Consider the following 18,728-nt stretch of genomic DNA (forward strand, 5'->3'; position numbering starts at 1 on the left):
GTTGGTTGTTTAGATGATACCGTAGTGATCTGCATGCCTAGGACGTGGGAACAACACTCCCACACATCTTAACCCAACTAAGCTAAGTTGACCCTTTCATGATTCCCCATATTCATCAATTTCCCTTATAAATTCCCCTTCTTTTTCGACACCCAGAAAGAACTGTGTTTGAAGATAGCTTTTAAACTACCAAACTCAATTGAGTGGATGATTTTTTAATGGAATTGGACTTCAGCCCCCACATTTGGTACTTAAATATCTCACTAAGATTATCTTTATGTTTATTGGAGAAAAAATGACCATTGTTATTGTTATTATGGGACATATCCAAATTGCGATGTGTTTCATCTAGCTTCAATATTAGACAAAGTTAAAATTCAAATAAAACAAACAAACTGTTTTTAACAACGATACTTGCTAACAAGGCCACTCAAGGGCATTTTTTTATAGCTAAATGCATTAATACTTGATACTGCAACTACTACCTAGCCAACAGCACTAGAAACTTTAATAAAGACATTACAAATCTTTTCATGCACCAGGAGCAAATTAATAGAGGGAAAAAAACCAAGGTTCAATATAATGAATCATAGAGAATATACATGCAACACATTATAATAAGATGTACTTGATATGCACCACATAACATTATAGGAGCATTTCATTCCATTAAGATTGGGATCTTTGAGATTGAAATTAGGATTTTAACTTGGATAGATTCTTTTCTAATCTCAATATCAAAGATAATAATCTTAAAGGGATGAAATGCACCCATAATGTTATAGTGTATCCCAAGTACATCTTATTATAATGCTATCATAATAAGGACTCTGTTTGGACGACGCCTTTTAAGGTAGTTTATGGTCGTCCTCCTAGTGTGCTCGCATCTTATTCGGAGGATGGTACTGCTGTTGAATAGTTGGAAAAGGAGTTGTTGGACTGTGATCAAATTTTGCGTTGCCTTAAGGAGCATCTACATATTGCAAAAGTCCACATAAAAGATCAAGCTGACAAAAACAGATCTAAAAGAGAGTTCCAAGTGGGAGATTGGGTATATCTTCACTTACAACCTTATCAGCAGGCTACTATTGCAATCCATACCCACATGAAGCTCTCTCCAAAATATTTTGGCCCATTTCAAGTTTTGGAGAGGATTGGGAGTGTAGCTTATCATCTCTAGCCCTTCTGGCATCAGCAAAGATTCACTCAGTTTTCCATGTTTTTTGTATTAAGAAGAAACTTGTGAAGTCTGCTCAACAACCATTTCAGGAATGACCACCTCTCACAGATGAAGGACTGTTGCAGCCCGAACCAAAGCAAGTGCTTAATCGACGAATTGTTAAGCGAGATAATTGTGCGGTTACCAAGTCGTTAGTAAAGTGGCTTGGAATGCCTCGGGAAGATGCCACGTGGGAAGATGCCATGAGGACATGACAATTTTTTTTTTTTCTTTTTTTTTGGGTGGGGGGGAGGGAGGGGGAATTGTTAGGGACCTAACAGGTTTCCTTTTTCTGTTTTCCTCTATTTATTTCCTTTTTCTGTTTTAGTAGGAGTTAATTTAGAAAGTCGTAATAGGGTTGTGAGTAGGGAGTTATTTTAGAGAGTCCTAATTAGAGTTTAGTTTCCTATTATTGTTTAGATTCTATTTCAAAATGTAGGAGTGATTGGAGCCTATATATATTACTCTTCAATGAATAAAATAGCATAAGTATTGTGCTATTGCACTACAATCCCTAGTCAAGCTCCAGATCCCGTTCCAAAAATTACAACCATATGAAGAGCAAATTGGCCCATAGGATCCTCCCCGTATTTTGCTTTGATGACTCTCCTCCAAAGACTGCCGCGCTCTACCCCAAAACACAAGAGCCATATCCCAATTACACTTGGTTGAACTGCTAAACTTCCTTATCCCCTGGCCACCACATTTTTTTTTTGTTGGACAAACCAACTTCCAATTTACTAGATGAAACTTGCAGTTCTCCAAATTATCATTCCATAAAAAGTCTCTAATTAACTTCTCAAGCTGGAGTTCAACATTTTTGGGTAAGGAGAACAAGGAGAGGAAATGAATGGGGATGCTCGAGGGGGTGCTCTTGATTAGCGTCAATTTACCTCTTTTTGAAAAGTATAGGCATTCCACAACCCCAACCTACTCCTAACCCTATCTACCTCCAGGTGCCAAATGCAAGAAGATCTATGACTAGCTACGAGGGGAAGTGAAGAAGGAAAACTGCCCATCTGACACCCTAAAAACTTAGCCCACACCTGATATCCGGAATGTGCCCCACTTTGAAGATCTTACTTTTGTTTAGGTTGATGGGAATTCCTAACACCGTCTCAAACCAACTCAAAAGATCACTTAGAAAGCACACTAGATCCAGAGAGGCATCAAGAAATATATGGTATCATCTGCAAACTGAAGGTAGATTATTCTTGGACCACTGGCATCCACCTTGAACCCTCTCAAGGCCCCCACATCAGCCGATCTCGAGATCATCCTACTCAACACTTCTGCAACAAAATTGAAAAGGAAGGAGGATAGAGGGAACGAAGCTGAGGAAACACGCTTCCTAATCCACCATTCACCAAAGCCCGTCTACTTCAAGAAATAACACAAAGAATTCCAGTTTACATGGTCGTAGGCTTTCTCAATGTCAATATTACAGACAAGACCATGTTCCTTGGATCTTCTTATTGAGTCGCTATACTCGTTAGCTACCATAAACCCATCAAGAATTCGATGACCTTTTACAAAAGCCCATTGCACCTGGCTGATGATCTTAGGTAACACTACTCTTAATCCGGATGCTAAGATTTTGGAACAAAATTGTAAGCCGAACAGACAAGGCTAATGGGTCTAAAATCTCAAAATGCTTCTGCCCCTTCTTTTTTCGGAATTAGATAAATGAATGTGGTATTTGAAAGGCAGTCCAAGAACCGATCCTCATAACAAACTTTAATTGCTAGCATCAGATCTTCCTTGATGATATCCCAAGCAAACTTGTAAAATGTCATGGAAAAATCATCTCAACCAGGCATTTTACCCCCATGCAATCCAACAATTGCCTGAGGGGCTTGTTTGATTCTTTTTTTCTTTTCTTTCTTGATAGTTTCACGTGGTGGATGCCTTGGTATCACGGTCGTGTTCTTTCGAAGCGAGGTCGTACGGTGCAAGAGGGTGCTAATCTACAAGCAAGCCTATAAAAATGATCGTACACCACAAACGTAACAAGCAAACAAGATAACGGGGTAACACGAGGCAAAGCCCGGAGGCAACTTTGTTGATATAATATTAATTACACAGCGTAACACGTTACAAAAGCATAAAGGCGTGTTACAAGCAATAGATGATCCTATGACACGCGGGCCTTTCATGTAACTTGGCATGAAGGCTCGAGTCAACGTGGGTGTAGGCCGGGGATTGGGAAGCACTAGACACCCTTCCTACAAAGAATACGCTAAGTCTTTCCTTAGTTTCCAGAAGGAAACATCAAAAGTGGAGGCCGGTCATACTCCTTTATTACTAAAATGCAACTAAGCTAACAGATATGCCCTGGCACGGGACTGATATGGCTTCATATTGAGCCTTACATAATATTACATGGGTGCTCTCGAGTGACTCCGGAGGGAGCTACACCTAACTCTAGGTGACCGAATGTATGGCCGTCACACTTGGGCACTGTTTACTCTCCTAATCGTTTTCAATAAGACTTGCTAATAATAAAAAAATTGCCTATGTATTTATTTTGCCAATGAGCCCACATTATGTCTAAAAATTGCGTTCAAACTCCAAACCTTAAACCAAGTCTAAAATAGGCTCTTCACAGATTAACGGGTCTACGAGAACATCAAAAGACCTAGCTAAACAAGGGATCACATAAAAGGAGTCACAATCTACATCAAGCAAAAAGCCACAAGGCTGATGTAAGATTTTTAATTTCATCTAGTTGCTTTTCTCGTTCAAGAAGTCCTCAAAAAAGACTCCCTTGAATTCCTTAAAGATTTTACACCAAAAGAAAAGGAACCCCAAAGTTGAAAATGATGATCTCCTAAAGCAAGTATCGACCCTTAAAGTTTATGACTTGTCCTTCCAGATGCCCCAACATAAGGCAAAGGAAGTTAAACTCCATAAAATCCTTTTGAAAGCCGAAAAGGAATCACCAAGAGGCTGCCATCCCTCAAACATAGAATAGAGGGATCTTCGAAAGCACGATAGGATATATAAGAGGGTAAGAAAATGAAACCAAATTTAACAAGCTAGCTTGAAATGGATGAAAATATAATCCATGAACTCCCCTTTAACCTTGCAAAGTGAATAGAAATGTGGAGTGATAAAATGTCAACAAATGAAATGATCCATCATAATAATTGAATTCAATATGACCAATCAAAAGAAGAAAGAAATTCTTTTTGGACGCAGACCACTACAGCTGTTGTTGGATTGGGGATTTCTTTCTATCAGTAGGTTGTTTGGTTTCTGTTGTATTTTGTATTTGGATGGTCAGCTCTCCCTCCCTTTTCTTTAATAACGAAATCTACTTATTAAAAAAACTGTTATTTCTCTTGTCTGGCCAGTGAACAATGCAGAGATTGCCAAGGAAGGACAAAACCACTAAAGCTAACCAGCAAAAGTTCCTCTTACTAGACCACAAAGCTTCTTTGTTTGTCATCCCCCCCCCCAAAGTAAAAACCAGCTACACTTACCAAAAAAATAATCCACTGGAATGACCTGGGACTTTTCTTATCCACTCAACTAGGTCCTTTACAAGCTAGTGGAAGTTCCTCTCACAAGGCAAAAAATCTTCTCTACAAGATTCCCCAGTCCCACATAACCCATCAGACTAGCCGTAAGTTTAATCCATTGACACGAACTAGGACTTTTCTCGTTCCACTAATCCACTCAATTTGGTCCATTACAAGAAAGTAAAGTTTCTCAATAACTAGAAGACTCATTAAGTTTCTGCCTCTGCAACCTCTTAGCCCAATATGGCTGAGATCCTTTTACCTTTCTCATGAAGTAGTTGATATAACCCACGAGACACCCTATATCCCGGCAAGAAAAGTTCAAGTTTAGTCCACATAAGATGGTACAGGGACATAGTCTTTCCGACCATGGATTAAGTGCCATAATTTTATTAAAATGATTTTACCGGTTTCATGTGAACAAGAAAAGAAAATCACCACAAGAATCATTGAATCAGATGAATAAAATAAGAAGTATTGCACAACATGACTGCATACTATCCATATTAAATAACTGATGAACTGGCAGATATCATCTCCAATATCTGGTTATGTATTTTACCATTTGTCACAAGCACACCACCTGAAGGAAAGATGACCCTCCGCTCAACTTGATCTGCTGCAAGATCAAGTCGTCTCCCTTCCCAGTCAGTGACCTGATTACAAGTGGTTAGTTTTTCAACCCATGAGATATTTAAAAAATAAAAGAATTTAATGGATTTTAAGAAGCATTTGACATGTTTAATATAAGTAGAAGGACCTCTTAAGACTGTATCTAACGAGAAAGAAAAGAGAGATCCATTTTTATTTTTTTCTATATTTTTTCTTTGTATAATATAATATAAATTAGCGTAACATGCTTTCCAAAGAAATAGTGGCAGAAGAACTTATTATAATTGATGTAAGCGAAATCTTAATTGCAATCATACAGTGAAAGAAAATGAAATACTAAGAAGACAACTGGAAGGAAGCATACCTGCCCCCCTGCTTCATGTACACATATCACTCCAACAGCATGATCCCAAGCCTATAATGTAGTTTGAGTCTAAACTGTCAATGCAGGCTACTGCACATGATTGTTAGACCACATGGAAGAATTTAATATGTGACATACCTTGATAATAGTTTGTGCCCTGGCTCGAAGAATGAAAACGGAAGCCCTACCCGAAGCCACCATTAAGTACTTGCACAAGCTGGAAAAAAAAGGAAGCATGCAACATAAACAGCTAGAAAATCACTAATATGGTAATTAAACAATAAATCATGTTTCTAGATTGGCATAAGAAGATTAAAACAGCATTGTAAAATAATCAATGAATTATCACTTTCTGTTTTTGATGGAAAAGATCGTAAGCCTTTACACCATGATATAAGCACACGTCAACCTGCATGTTATGTGTTATATATTTAATGAGTAGATAAATTAAATAGTGTTGAAGATTATTTATATATAAATTAAATAGGGTTGTAACCATTAAATAGTGTGCAATCCAATCACAGGGACAAACAGCATCTTCTTTCTAGATTGTGAAAAAGTTATTCCTTCATTGCCAAAGTAAGATCATATCTGGCTGCCAAGGTTGAACCTCTGAAGCTCAGAAGAGGAATAAATAGCATATGAATGTTAGTAATTTTCTCTAAGTGGAATATATACATAGAGAAAACCTGTAAAATAAGACCATAATAAGCATGGACCCTCACCCACACATCCCGGTCCTCGCTGCTTCAATTTTTTTAACTATTCTTTCAAGTGCCGAAACAAATTCTGCCCAAACATTTTCCATCTTGGGTTACTAATTCTTATTGTAGTTTGAGTCCAATATTCAGATTTGTTCATGAATAGAAAATTTTCTACATCATTTGATTATGAACACACGTCTGGTCAGCATTGGACATGTGAGTGCATGTGTTCTTTCTGCATTTACATTTCAATTGTGAACAGTTCAATTCTTCCTCTAATTCATAAAGTTAAGAGTTAGGGCCTAATAAAAGGAACTCTGAAACGCTAATGCTATCTCACAACAAAAAACCAATCGATATTTCAGTAGAAAACAAATAAACATAAAACACAGATATACGTTTATCGCAAAGGGATTTAGAAATAACACCTTCCACAACATGTTGGCAAAAGGAGAACTTGTTTGTCCCCAATACTATCAGCATTAGTAGTTGAGCTGAATAAAACAGACAGTGGCAAAGATCCCCAGGTTTGACTATCAGAAATACAAAAACGTGCCTCATGCACCAAGCAACACCTATCCACAGAGCATCTGGTCCAACCATTATGCATGCTGACCAGGTTACCAAGCATATTTGATAACCTCTTTGTCCATGTTCCACAGCCAACATGAGCAACCATGAGGATCCCTGGTCCAGGTAGACCATTTTTGTCTTCCTGACCTTCAGTGCTGGGATTGCAGGAAAAATCTTCCTGCCAGTTAGGACATCCCATAACACCTACTGCGATCTCTCCTTCCACTACAAGAGCCAACCCTACCTGAAAATTTTGTGTATTTCACAGCCAAAGAAGAAACCACCAAATGAGGAGTTTAAACATATAATTCAATGTTGTCTTTATGTAACCTTTCAGGAATCAAGAATCTATTTTGGTATTCAAGAAATACAGCTAATTTCAATTTAAGAATAAAACTAGATGTTCATAGACTTCATACAGCACTATATCTAAGGATCCAATGTTACAATGGGTTGAGCAGCATGTGATAGGGTTAAAGCATGTGTAGCTCCATAGACTTTTCATCCGGCAGGTAGGGGGGCTGAGGGTCAGTGCTGTATTATGAGGATGATTATAATTCAAAAATCTAAGAAGATTTCTTCTGAGACGGATGCAATCAACAATTATGCGCTTTCTTAAATTCTAAATGAATCACGAAAATGATTTTGCCCGGACATCACTTAAATTTAGTTTTTCCTGCAGGTGGGCACCACTTTACATAAAGAGTATGATCCATAAAGTTGTCGTAAAGAAGAAAACAAAAGTAACATGGTTAAATAGACGATTCCAGAGTAACCTCCCAATTTGGTTACATTGATGGAAGCCTTAACCATCAGTTACATTTATGCATCGGTAAGGCATTTCAGAATTGGGCTTAGACCCATAGCTCAGTTGGTTTGACACATTGCAAAGTCCAGCTTACCCATTAAAAAAAGGCATTTCAGATAAGTTATCGAAAAAAAAAACAACCAGATAAGTTTCCATTCCATGAGACCCTACAAACTTCAAAGGCACAAAGAGGAATAATTTTTTTTTTTTTATCGATAAAGATGAATTTATTGATAAACAAAGAGAACGAGGGGGGTCGAAGGGACCCACCCAAAACAAAGAAAACAGCAAAAAAGAAAAAGCAAAGCACAACGCATGAAACCAAAACTATCCCGACAAAGAACAAACCCTATCCCATCTCGCAACAAAATCCTCAAAGAAGACCCCCTTAAATTCCTTATAAAGTTTGCTCCAAGGAATTGGAAAGAAGTCCAATAGCATCAGAAAGAAAACAAAATCTAAATGAATAATATCCTGGATTCAGCAATAGTTATCAAGGAATATAGACTGCCCTTGGGACTTTGAGGCTGGAGAGATTCCAGGAAACCACTGCCTCCAAGAACCAATCCACGATGCAGGGTCCATGTTCAACACCTTCCATTGGGGAAATATGATCACATTGCCTCATACTTTGTCCAAGGCCTCCCTCTACAACTTCCCGTAACTACTACTACTTAATGTTTATATCTAATCTGGACATTCAACATCCATTCTAATCCTAAAATGGATAGAATCCGTTTTTCCTTTTCTTTACTTTTTTTCTGTTTAGTCAATAAGAGGGTATTGAACGCAGCTTGGTCATACTACCACTCATAGACTTTACAGGTTATGAAGCTAGTACCTTCAGGATAGACTCCCTAAAATGTCAGCATGCATCCTTCACATCCAACTAAATTGTTGGCCCACCATCCAATGACCCATCCAAATAATCGAGTTTGGGAAGGAAGTAAGGATACAGTTTTATCCGTAAGTTCTTTCAACTAATTCATTGTAAGCAATCCATCGTCTTCCTTTCCTGCCTCTGCAATTTGGGGGCCTAAAGTTCAATCAAAGATACCTTCTTCATTTGGTCCGAGACTCTTGCAAAAATCTTCACAATGGACCAGTTTATGGCAAGGAGAACTTCTTCAGACAATTACTGTTTTCTTAACAAGTCCGATGGGAAATTGGTCAACCATTTACTTATCCATTGCCCTTTGTCCAAGGAGCTTTGGGGCCATTTTCTTTCTTTATTTGTTGGAAAAAGTTCTTTCAATCATTGGGCTCCTATTCTTGTGGAAAAAAATTTGAAGGAATTTAGAGGGATCATCTTTGAGGACTTTTTGTTTACGTGGGATTTCACTTGTTCAAACTAATTTTGTAGAGGTTGTAGCTTTGTTTTTCTTCTTGTTTCTTCTGCATGTATGGTGAGGTGGCTTCCTTGGCCGCCTACCTTCTTTTTACCTTTTGAATAAAATTTGCTTTACCAATCAGGAAAAAAATGTCACCCATAGTTCACTGCACCCTGTTCAAATTCTTCACCACTCAAAAGGGACAGATTTCGGACCTCCTCATATCTATGCTAGTCAACCTCCCAACACGGAACTAATGTATATCATTCATCTCTTTATTCCTGTTCAAGAAGAAATCCACTGAATTCAATCAGTCATCTAGTAATGATTAATAGGTTTTCTTTGTAATTCCATAAGAAGGACCTTGCTAGTTCTCTCTTGCTTTTATGTTGGAATATGCACAAATATAGCTTGCTCATAAATGCCAAAAATAAGCTTTTTCCACACCCTATCATACACCTTTTCAATAGTAATAACTGACTCAAGTTATTTAAAGCCCATGCAGTTGACCGAAAATTGGAGCCAAAATACCATCCAAGATTTGTTTTTGAACAACCAAACCACCTCGAAAAGGAGAAACAAGAGCTGTTCTCTCCATTCCTACTTTTTGGTGCAGGCCAGATCCAACAAAAACAGGATCAGATTTAATCCATAAGGACCAAGAGAACCCAAACACAGTCCCAAGCAGCTAAGAGAAGGCAGAAGCAGTTTCAAAAAAGTACATTTAATGGTAAATATCCCAAATTCCCCATTACAATCACTAACACCAGATATAAGCAAAACAATGAAATACATCCACCACCAAAAATGAATTGCATACAGGACCAAACACAAGAGGAGACAAGTAAGTTAGAAGGAAGATATCCCAGCATTTCTGAGTCAGAAGAAATGCTTTGATAATCCACCATAAAAAAAAATAGGATCTTCCCCATTGAAGAAAGAAGAAGGAACATACCACATATAAGGCCTCATTGCCTTTCAGAAACCCTCGCGTACCATCAATTGGATCAAGAACCTACATAAAGAATATGAACCCAAATCAGTATATGAAAAGTAGAAACCCATTGTGCAACTTTTTATTGTAATAAGCAAGAATCAAGATTAGCACAAATTACAACAGCTCCCTATTCGGAAATGTGCGGAAAGGGGAGAGGAGCTATATCTCCTACAACAGACTGTTCCCAGTGTAGGTGATGGCATCCATAGGTTACTATGTTACAGCACTACAGTATTAGATAATGCCTACAAAATAATACATCATAATTTGGGGAAAGAGAGGACATCTTAATGGATGAGTGGATCATAATGAGTAATTCATAACAATAATATAAAATTTCAAACTTTTTTCGTCAATCGCCACAACTTTGTCTGAGCAATACTCGAAAACATCCACTAAACTCACCCAATATGTTGCTGGTTTTGCTTCAAAAGCAAATCCACCCTTTCCCCCTCTGTCAATAGCCTCCAAGACATCATCTCGGGTTAAAGGTTTATCTCCAGGTTCCACTTTATCAGTTACGGCATTTACCACAACGTCTGCTAGAAAATTCGATCTTAAGAATGCCGAGTCCTCTTCGGCCACCAATGGAATCGAAGGAAATTGCCTGTTAAGCTCTGTCAACATAGGTCAAATTCAACAATTTTTTTTTTTCCTGAGAAGTAAATTCAACAATATTTAAAACTATATTTCTAACAAAAGGAAAAAAAAATTGGGAACAAGACAATACATTAGTGAAATTGAGCATGAAACTATTTGAATTAACATTTCCCAACATAATTTGATTAAAAAGAATAAAAACAGCAGAAAATTGAACTCATTGTCATCATTGAAGCCTTATCCCAAAGATTTGCGGTCAGCTAAACAAACCCTATTCCTCTATTCCATTGTGCTAGAACCACATTTTTTGTTATTGCAAGTATGTTCATATCCGATTTCATTATCTCAGACCGCATTCTTAAAGTCTTTCTCTTCCTCTTTTAGAACCTTCAACTTGCATATTCTTTTTAAATTGCATTGTAATTGACCTTTGTTGAATGTGCCCAAACCACATAAGATTGGATACTTAAAAAACGAGAATTGTTTGTTGTTGCGAGCAAGTAAGCCTATTTTTACAAGATTGATAACTCATCGCATCAAAGCGAGTTTTGAACGCAGGTTCATGGTATCTGTTATGGTTTGTGGAGCCTGATGCTATTGGTCAGTAAGGACTAATGTTCATCATTCCACAGTTTTTCACCAGTGGAGCCCCTGAAAGAAATTTTTCCCAAGGTTATTTCAATAATTTCAGTGGTATTACGTAAAACCCTAGTTATGTTTTCTTGGGAGTATATATTTCTCTTTATTCGGTGAAAGGGAGTAATTTGTGACAGAGAGTTTTCTCTTCGTAGTGGAATCAGTGTGATCCGTGGATGTACCTCAATCCTGAGATAACTACGTAAAATCTCAATGTTTTTTGCATGTAATTACATCTTGTTCTTATTTTTCTTCTTTATTGTTCTTTGATCACTTTCTCTACAATATCAATGCCCATAGACCTTACCAACTAATCATATATGTGGGCTGCTCAAAAAATAATTGCTATTTATCATGAGATTGAGAGAGTAAATTAGTGGTTTCAGATTGCTCTAGCAAACAACATCAAGTGGATTATCATAGTCTGCCAAATTTGGGGGTCCAACTCAAAACCAATTGGCTATGAGTGGACAGGCCCAGGAGCTTATAAAAAGAGAGATAAAGCAATGAGTGTCCGATGTGGGACTAAACTCAACATAGCCATGGATTCCACTACAGCTGTACACTAAGTGATAAAGGAAGAGAATTCTCTCTCTCCTTTCCTTTTTTTTTTTTTTGAATGATGAGGAAGACAATGCTCCTTGGTCCTCAAGACACTAATTCGTTCGTTTCATGAAGTGAAACATCAGTTTGACTTTCTTTTTACCAACAATTCAAATTAACCTCATTTTTTTTCTTGCATTTCTTTTGTCATTAAATCGGTTTCCTTCATTTGTATCCTAATGGTTTTTCTACGGGTTTACCAGAAATTATCAATGATGTACTCAAGAATGTAAAAAAAATAGAAGTATTCGAATTAATTAAAAATTTAGTTGCCGTCTGCTCAACTCCAAGTTTTCCCACCAAAAGAAACAAAGAAAGAAATGGGACAAAGAGAACAAATTACCCAAGCTGATCAAAGCCTGCACCCCGAAATCAGCCACAGTGACCGGAGTTTGATCGTTCTTTTCCAGAATCCGTCCATCACTGGAAAACAGAGATTTCTTCACCTGGTCGAACATTAATAGAACAAAATATCAACAAATTTAGTTCCAAAAAACGAAGAAAAACGTTATTTTTGCACATTTTTTCAACAGAAATGATTAAAGAAATTACATCCACACAAAGACGGCAAGCTTGTTCCACAACATTCACTGCTGCTTGAAGCTCTCTGTGGTACTTCGCTTTCTGTGGCGGGAAAGGTAAGTTCGACCTAAAAATTAATCAAAAAATAAATAAATAAATAACATTTGAAATTATCTTCAGAACCCTAGATTTCGAGAACAAATGACGATCGATTTGGATAAAAGAGACGAGTACAGATATTGTGAAGCAGAGACCTTACAGTGAATAGAAATCGAGAGGAACTACGAATAGGTGTTGATGAACAATGACGATCGACTAATTGACGAACAGAGAATCGAGAACACGAATGTAAGATATCCATGGCGGGAATGAAGCTAGATCATAGATGTGAAGCTTATAGACTGGTTCAATGGCGGATTCCACTAGATGGAGTTGTGGAGTGTAAGTGTGTGTGAGTGCGCGTGCGGCGTACGTGCGTTCGCGCGCGTGTTTGAGTGCCTGTTATCCGTTATTGTATTTGTATTGGATACACGTTAGATATATAAGTCGAATTGGGTAGGAACATATGCCACGTGTCAACGTTAAAGCCTTTAAAACGTTGGTGTTAAATATTGGAAAAATTACTTAATGCACCTCGCAAGCATAATGACAAAGTAAGGGTTTGGGAATAATTCTCGAAAAAATAGGCAAAAGTCCAAGAAAAAAGCTTTGAAGGGGGCAGTTCATGTCAAAATTGTGATCAAACCCTATTCTGTGGATTACATGTGCAATATCCAAGGAAATATCCACGGTCGCGGTTCATGGGACATCTGTAAAAACAATGGTTTTTCAAAATATGGGTTAGAAGTTTTTGATTGAGCTGATTTTTTACGAGGATGATCACTATGATGAGAAGATCATACTCATAAAAAATCAGCTCAATCTGAAATTTCTAAATCCATTCAAAGTGATTTATAAATTATTGACAAAAATTGATAAAAAATTAACGATCCACATTCTAAATCACTTTTAATGGGTTTAGAAGTTTCAGATTTGACTGATTTTTTTTTTTTTTTGATGATCTTCCCATCATAGAGATCATCCTCATAAAAAATCAGCTCAATCCGAAATTTCTAACTCATATTTTGAAAATTTATTAATGTTACATTGTTGTTTCATATGTCCCTTGATCCATTCCCGATATCCACATATTGATGAAAAAGTAAAAATGTGAAATAAATACAAAAAACCACGTGTCATGTTGGGAAGAGGGTTCTACCAAAATTTTGAAGCGGCCTACTTGCTTCAAAGTAGGATTCGAAGTCAATAAAATCTGGGAAAATGTTGGATAAATTAAAAAGTAAAAATATTTTTTTAATATAAAATATGTATTTAATATATTTAATGATAAAATAACACTTAAAAATAAAAATATTCTATGATATTTTTCAAAAAGTCATCTATTAAATCACGATTAATCCAAGTTTTTTCAAAAACTTTGCATTTTTTTTTTTTCAAATCATGATTTAATCATTTTTTTTAAATAATTGCAGGTTTTTGTCATTATGTTCATGGTCAATTTAGTGATTTTTTTTCCTTAATGCGCCCCGACCCTTTTCAAGGTTCAATTAGAAAAATTGATGATTCAAATTGTCAATATCAATAATTTAAATCATTGAGATCGACCTTTGTTTCAATAGTCAAGATCACCTTTGACAACCATCAAGATCAAAGATTGCAAATTGTCGATCTCAACATTAAACTCGTTGAGATCAAATTTGTTATAATCATCAATATCAATGTTTCAATTTAAATCATCTTGACCCATTATTCAAATGGATAAGATTGATAATTTAAGTGTTCAATCAATTGTTTATCTCAACGATTTGAGTCGTCAATCTCAACAATTTGAATATGAATTTTTATAGGATGAGTTGAGCATTAAGAAATAAAGATTTTAATACTCAAGGTTAGGGGCAGAGCTAGCAAAGAGACATTGGGGGCAATTGCCCCCACTCAATTTTTTTTGGCATTTTAGATACCCTTGAATTTATGTTTAAATTTGAAATACTCCTACATTTTGAATTACTGACATGTCCCATTTGACCTTATTGCCCCCACTCCCTCATCTTCCTCCAATGTTTGCCCCCTCCCTCTCCAATTAACTATAAGTTTGCCCCACTAAAAGAAAATCCTGGCTCCACCCCTACTCAAGTGCATTTATAATTAAACTTGTCTCCCAAGAAGGTCTATTGAGTAATTTTTCCCTTGAGATTTGATCCTCTCAAGCTTTGTCAAAAGGTGAACCCAAGTTCTCTATTGGCTAGGATCGGGCACAAGGTAACATAAGAATCAAAGTTGACCCAATCACGATATTCTAAGCGACAATATGTAAAGCCTTGTTTGCGAGAGTCATGCTTTCAACACTTTCTTTAATTATTTGAATCACTTTTTAACACCTTTCTATGAATCAATTTTATAATCAGTTTGATAATAGTGTTTAGGAAGTACTTTTTGGGATCTAAAGATGTTGTCGAGAGCAAACATCTCTGAACATTTTAGTAATTATATTAAAAAAATTAATATTTTGAATATTGAATTAATATTGTAGAAATACTTAGAGAAGTATTTATAAGTCATTAACTAGAAACATAAAGACATTATCGTCAAAAAAAAAAAAAACTTAGAATTTAGTCAAATCTCCATGGATTTGGACTCCTCTCTTCTAATAAGCGATTCTAGTGTCAATTATTAATTTTCAATCAAAAATTGTTTTTTGGGGGCAAAAACATGGAATGTGGATCATAGTAACAAAGTTCGGATTCAGTAATTATTCGGTGAGAGTTCAATTCAGATAAATTTGAAAAAAATTCGTAAAAAATTAGCAAAATTTTGGAGATTATACAAAATATCTTATTGGATTTCTCACCAAAACCTATCATTTGCCACTTCTCTCTAAATCCTAACTTCTTTCTTGAGGTCTGAATGTTGAAAAAATTAAAATTTTGAAGGCGAATGGTAAAAATGCTATCATATTTCATGATAAATTGGGGGATCAGCAATTAATTTGTTAATGCGTTAAATTAACGGCTAAAACCTAGTTTGAAGAATTTTTCGAATTTTGTGACTATGATGTGAATCCCAAATGCTTACAAATCACAAATTTGGTACAATAAGAGTGATTTCATAACCTATGGTTTAAGAATCATTTCCTACCAACAATATATCTTTAAGTACAGTACTATCTTAGCACTTCTACTTTTCGGTTATTTGTCTCATTGACACTTATTTGCACTTGGACACTTCTCAACATGACACATCTAGACACACATGAAATAAGCATTTCAATGCTATAAAATTAGAATCATGATAATCTGATTACTCCCTGTGGCAAACTCAATCAACTACCTTGATGTGATAAGTTCGGGAATCGTAGATCTATGCTTTTCAAGATACATGGCTGCACTTCCCCATAAAAAAGTGTATCTCAAGGGAACCGTGTTTCCCAAAGAACGTAGATCTACGATTCCCAAAGTTGTCACGTCAGGTAGTCGATTGAGTTTGTCATGTGGGGTAGTCATCTTATCACGACTCATAAAATTATAAGTGTCCATTAAGGAAAATTTGTGTAAAATCAAGTATATAACTTTATAAACAAAATTGCTTTGATTCTTAAATTTTCGTTACATGATATCGAATGGTTCATGTTAGTTACTGACTTTCTTCGTCAGGTAATTTATTTATTTTTTCAATAGAACTCTTCCCCAATTTTGTATATTTTATATGTGTTTCATATATAAAATACCAAATAATTTATGTATTTTATTTTACTTTTATTCTTGTGGGTGTATTAGATTCTTATGCAAGGATGAACTACAAAGTAAGTTTTGGGTCATATTCATCTAATTTTTAATTTTAACATGAGTCATGATAGAGTGACCTCAAGCTAGAATGTCATAGTGCACTTCTTAACTTGAAAATGGATAGGAATCATAGATGTTTTTCACTTGTATCTTGATGAACGGCATCTACAGATCCCATACACTTTCACGTCATGAAGTGCGATATGAGATTCCAGGCTAAGGTCACTTCAACATTATTATTTTAACATATCGAGTTGTCATATTTGAATGAATAATACTGAAGTGACCTTAAGATTGTACCTCATATCTCACTTTCCTAACGTGGAAGTGTGGTAACCATCGAGATACGAGTGAAAAAGAATCTATGACTCTTACACACTTTCACATCAAGAAAGTGAGATATGAGATCTAATCCTGGGGTCACTCCAGCACAACTCTAAATGAAGGGTGTCAAACACATGCAATACCTTGACACCTTGTCAAGTGTTAAGGTAACAATGTGCGTTGCCCATTTAAAATGATTTAATGGATACCAAACCTTATCAAAATACTTTTGTTCTCTTTAGAGTTCAGTGACATGAATTATTAAACACGTTGAAAATTTATGTGAATTACAACTCCACGACAGTGGCCATGTGGTCCAACTGCTCTTATTGGTGAAGTTGGATGAAAAATCTCAAGAATAATTATTTTCTATCTCCCCATCTACTCTCCCAAGGTGGCATGTGATAGAATCGTAAATTTTCTTCTTCGAGATACACAACTACACATGTTTATACGGATGTGTAATTGTGAAACTCGAGAAAAGAAAATCTGCAATTCTATCACATGTCACATCAAGAGAGTAGAGGGGTGTATGTCAGGGAGGGAGTCCGAAAATCATGACTCAAATCATAAATCAACTTCTTAAGGCCAAATATTAAATCTATAGTTTTTAGTTGCAATTGTCCTAATTAGTCCTCTTCAAAGGGCTTATAGCTTGCCTCAGATTTCATACCTGAGGAGTCTCAAAGACCATTCAAGGATATGGTTGAAGGTTCCAATGATGTTGAAGTGAACGTGGTCCTCATTGTATTAGATTCCTAAAGAGAGATTTAAAGAGTGTTACCATCACCCTTAATGGGCATCTCCCTTGGATGAGTTAGAATGCTTAGTCTGTCAAGTACACATGGCACAAACTCATTGGGTTTTGGTTATATTTTATCCAACATAATTGGACATCAAAGCTTACATATTTGCATTTCCATGAGTTTTGGTTGTATTTCATCCAAAGAAGTTACTTCCCAAAAAACACTTTCAAAACGATTATTGAAGGACTAATTGTAATAGTGCTTCACGAAGAAGTGAGAGAACTTTTATAATCGATTATATCCAAATAAAAACTAACAATCCCTCGTTCCAAGATTAAGAAACTGAATCCAAAACATCTTTGATTGTCCTGATGAGTCATACTTTAGGTGCAAATGTCCAAAACGATGATGATGCTAACCTCACACAACAAGGAAAAGGTGGCATAATCAAGGAACACACAATCCGACAATTAGTGGAATCGAAGACCCCACAACCACATGAAGTCAAGAGCCCATCATGAGTTGAAAAGCTTCCAAGAATCTTTAAAAAAATGTCATTTATTAAAATTTCAATCTATTATACATTGGACAAAGCATGATATAAACAAGGATTTTAAAATAAAATAAAATTTGCACGCAAATAAATTAATCCAAGATTTTATAGAATCTTGAGTCAACCGAACACAGGAACTCACGCGTATTGAGGGAATCCCTAATTTATAAAACAACCCTCATTAGGTTTCGTCTGATTGGTCATTCGAGATTCTATGAAATCTTGGATTAATTTTTGTGTAAGTAAAAAATCTCTCCAGAGTTTTTCAAAAACTATGAAGACTAATTCTATGAATATATTCAATTTTTTTTTCTCACAGATCTCATAGGATCCAAGATCAATCTATCACATGTGCCCACGTGTATCAAAACATCCCCAAATTTACAAAACTACCATTGTTAGGCTCTATGTGTCATGTAGTGGGCAGCTTGTGAGATCAATGAGCGAAAAATTTCTCGTATATATCCAACCAACAAATGATAAGCAAAAGGGTCTACATCGTGTACGCCCAGGGTGAAGGATTGAAACTCTCCTCCTACACCTTAATGCATGCCACATAAACCACAGACCAATGCAATTATGGAAAATATGTCATTTAAGCTTTAATTTTTAAGATTGTAACTCACATGGCATGTATTGAGTAGTCCCATAGTGATTGTAGGAGACATTGGATTTCACATTGTGTTGACGTGGAGGTGCACTCAGAATCGTAGATGCTTTCAATAATGCCTCGAGGAAAAACATTTACAATTCTATACCACCTTCACATC

At 36.2% G+C, this 18,728-nt stretch overlaps 1 protein-coding gene across 2 annotated transcripts; it reads right to left on the bottom strand.

Moving 5' to 3' along the window:
- Window positions 1-5,103: 5,103 nt before the first annotated feature.
- Window positions 5,104-12,995, bottom strand: LOC147390367 (Inositol monophosphatase family protein). 2 transcript variants are annotated; one of them, XM_086458168.1, is made up of 9 exons: window positions 12,748-12,995; window positions 12,524-12,620; window positions 12,315-12,417; window positions 10,538-10,749; window positions 10,091-10,150; window positions 6,852-7,240; window positions 5,858-5,936; window positions 5,720-5,770; window positions 5,104-5,399 (listed from the first exon to the last, which is right to left on the bottom strand). In XM_086458168.1, the coding sequence occupies exons 1-9, from the start codon at window positions 12,852-12,854 to the stop codon at window positions 5,250-5,252; spliced, it is 1,248 nt and encodes a 415-aa protein (XP_086314294.1). In that variant the 5' UTR covers window positions 12,855-12,995; the 3' UTR covers window positions 5,104-5,249. The 2 variants fall into 2 exon arrangements, 1 of the variants encoding a protein (XP_086314294.1); XR_015182736.1 differs by having other exon boundaries at window positions 5,302-5,399; window positions 5,720-5,788.
- Between the last annotated feature and the right edge of the window lie 5,733 nt (window positions 12,996-18,728).

This window comes from Akebia trifoliata, chromosome 11 (assembly GCF_017979445.1).
Source record: "Akebia trifoliata isolate Shusen 1 chromosome 11, ASM1797944v1, whole genome shotgun sequence".
In the NCBI taxonomy this organism is placed as follows: Eukaryota; Viridiplantae; Streptophyta; class Magnoliopsida; order Ranunculales; family Lardizabalaceae; genus Akebia; species Akebia trifoliata.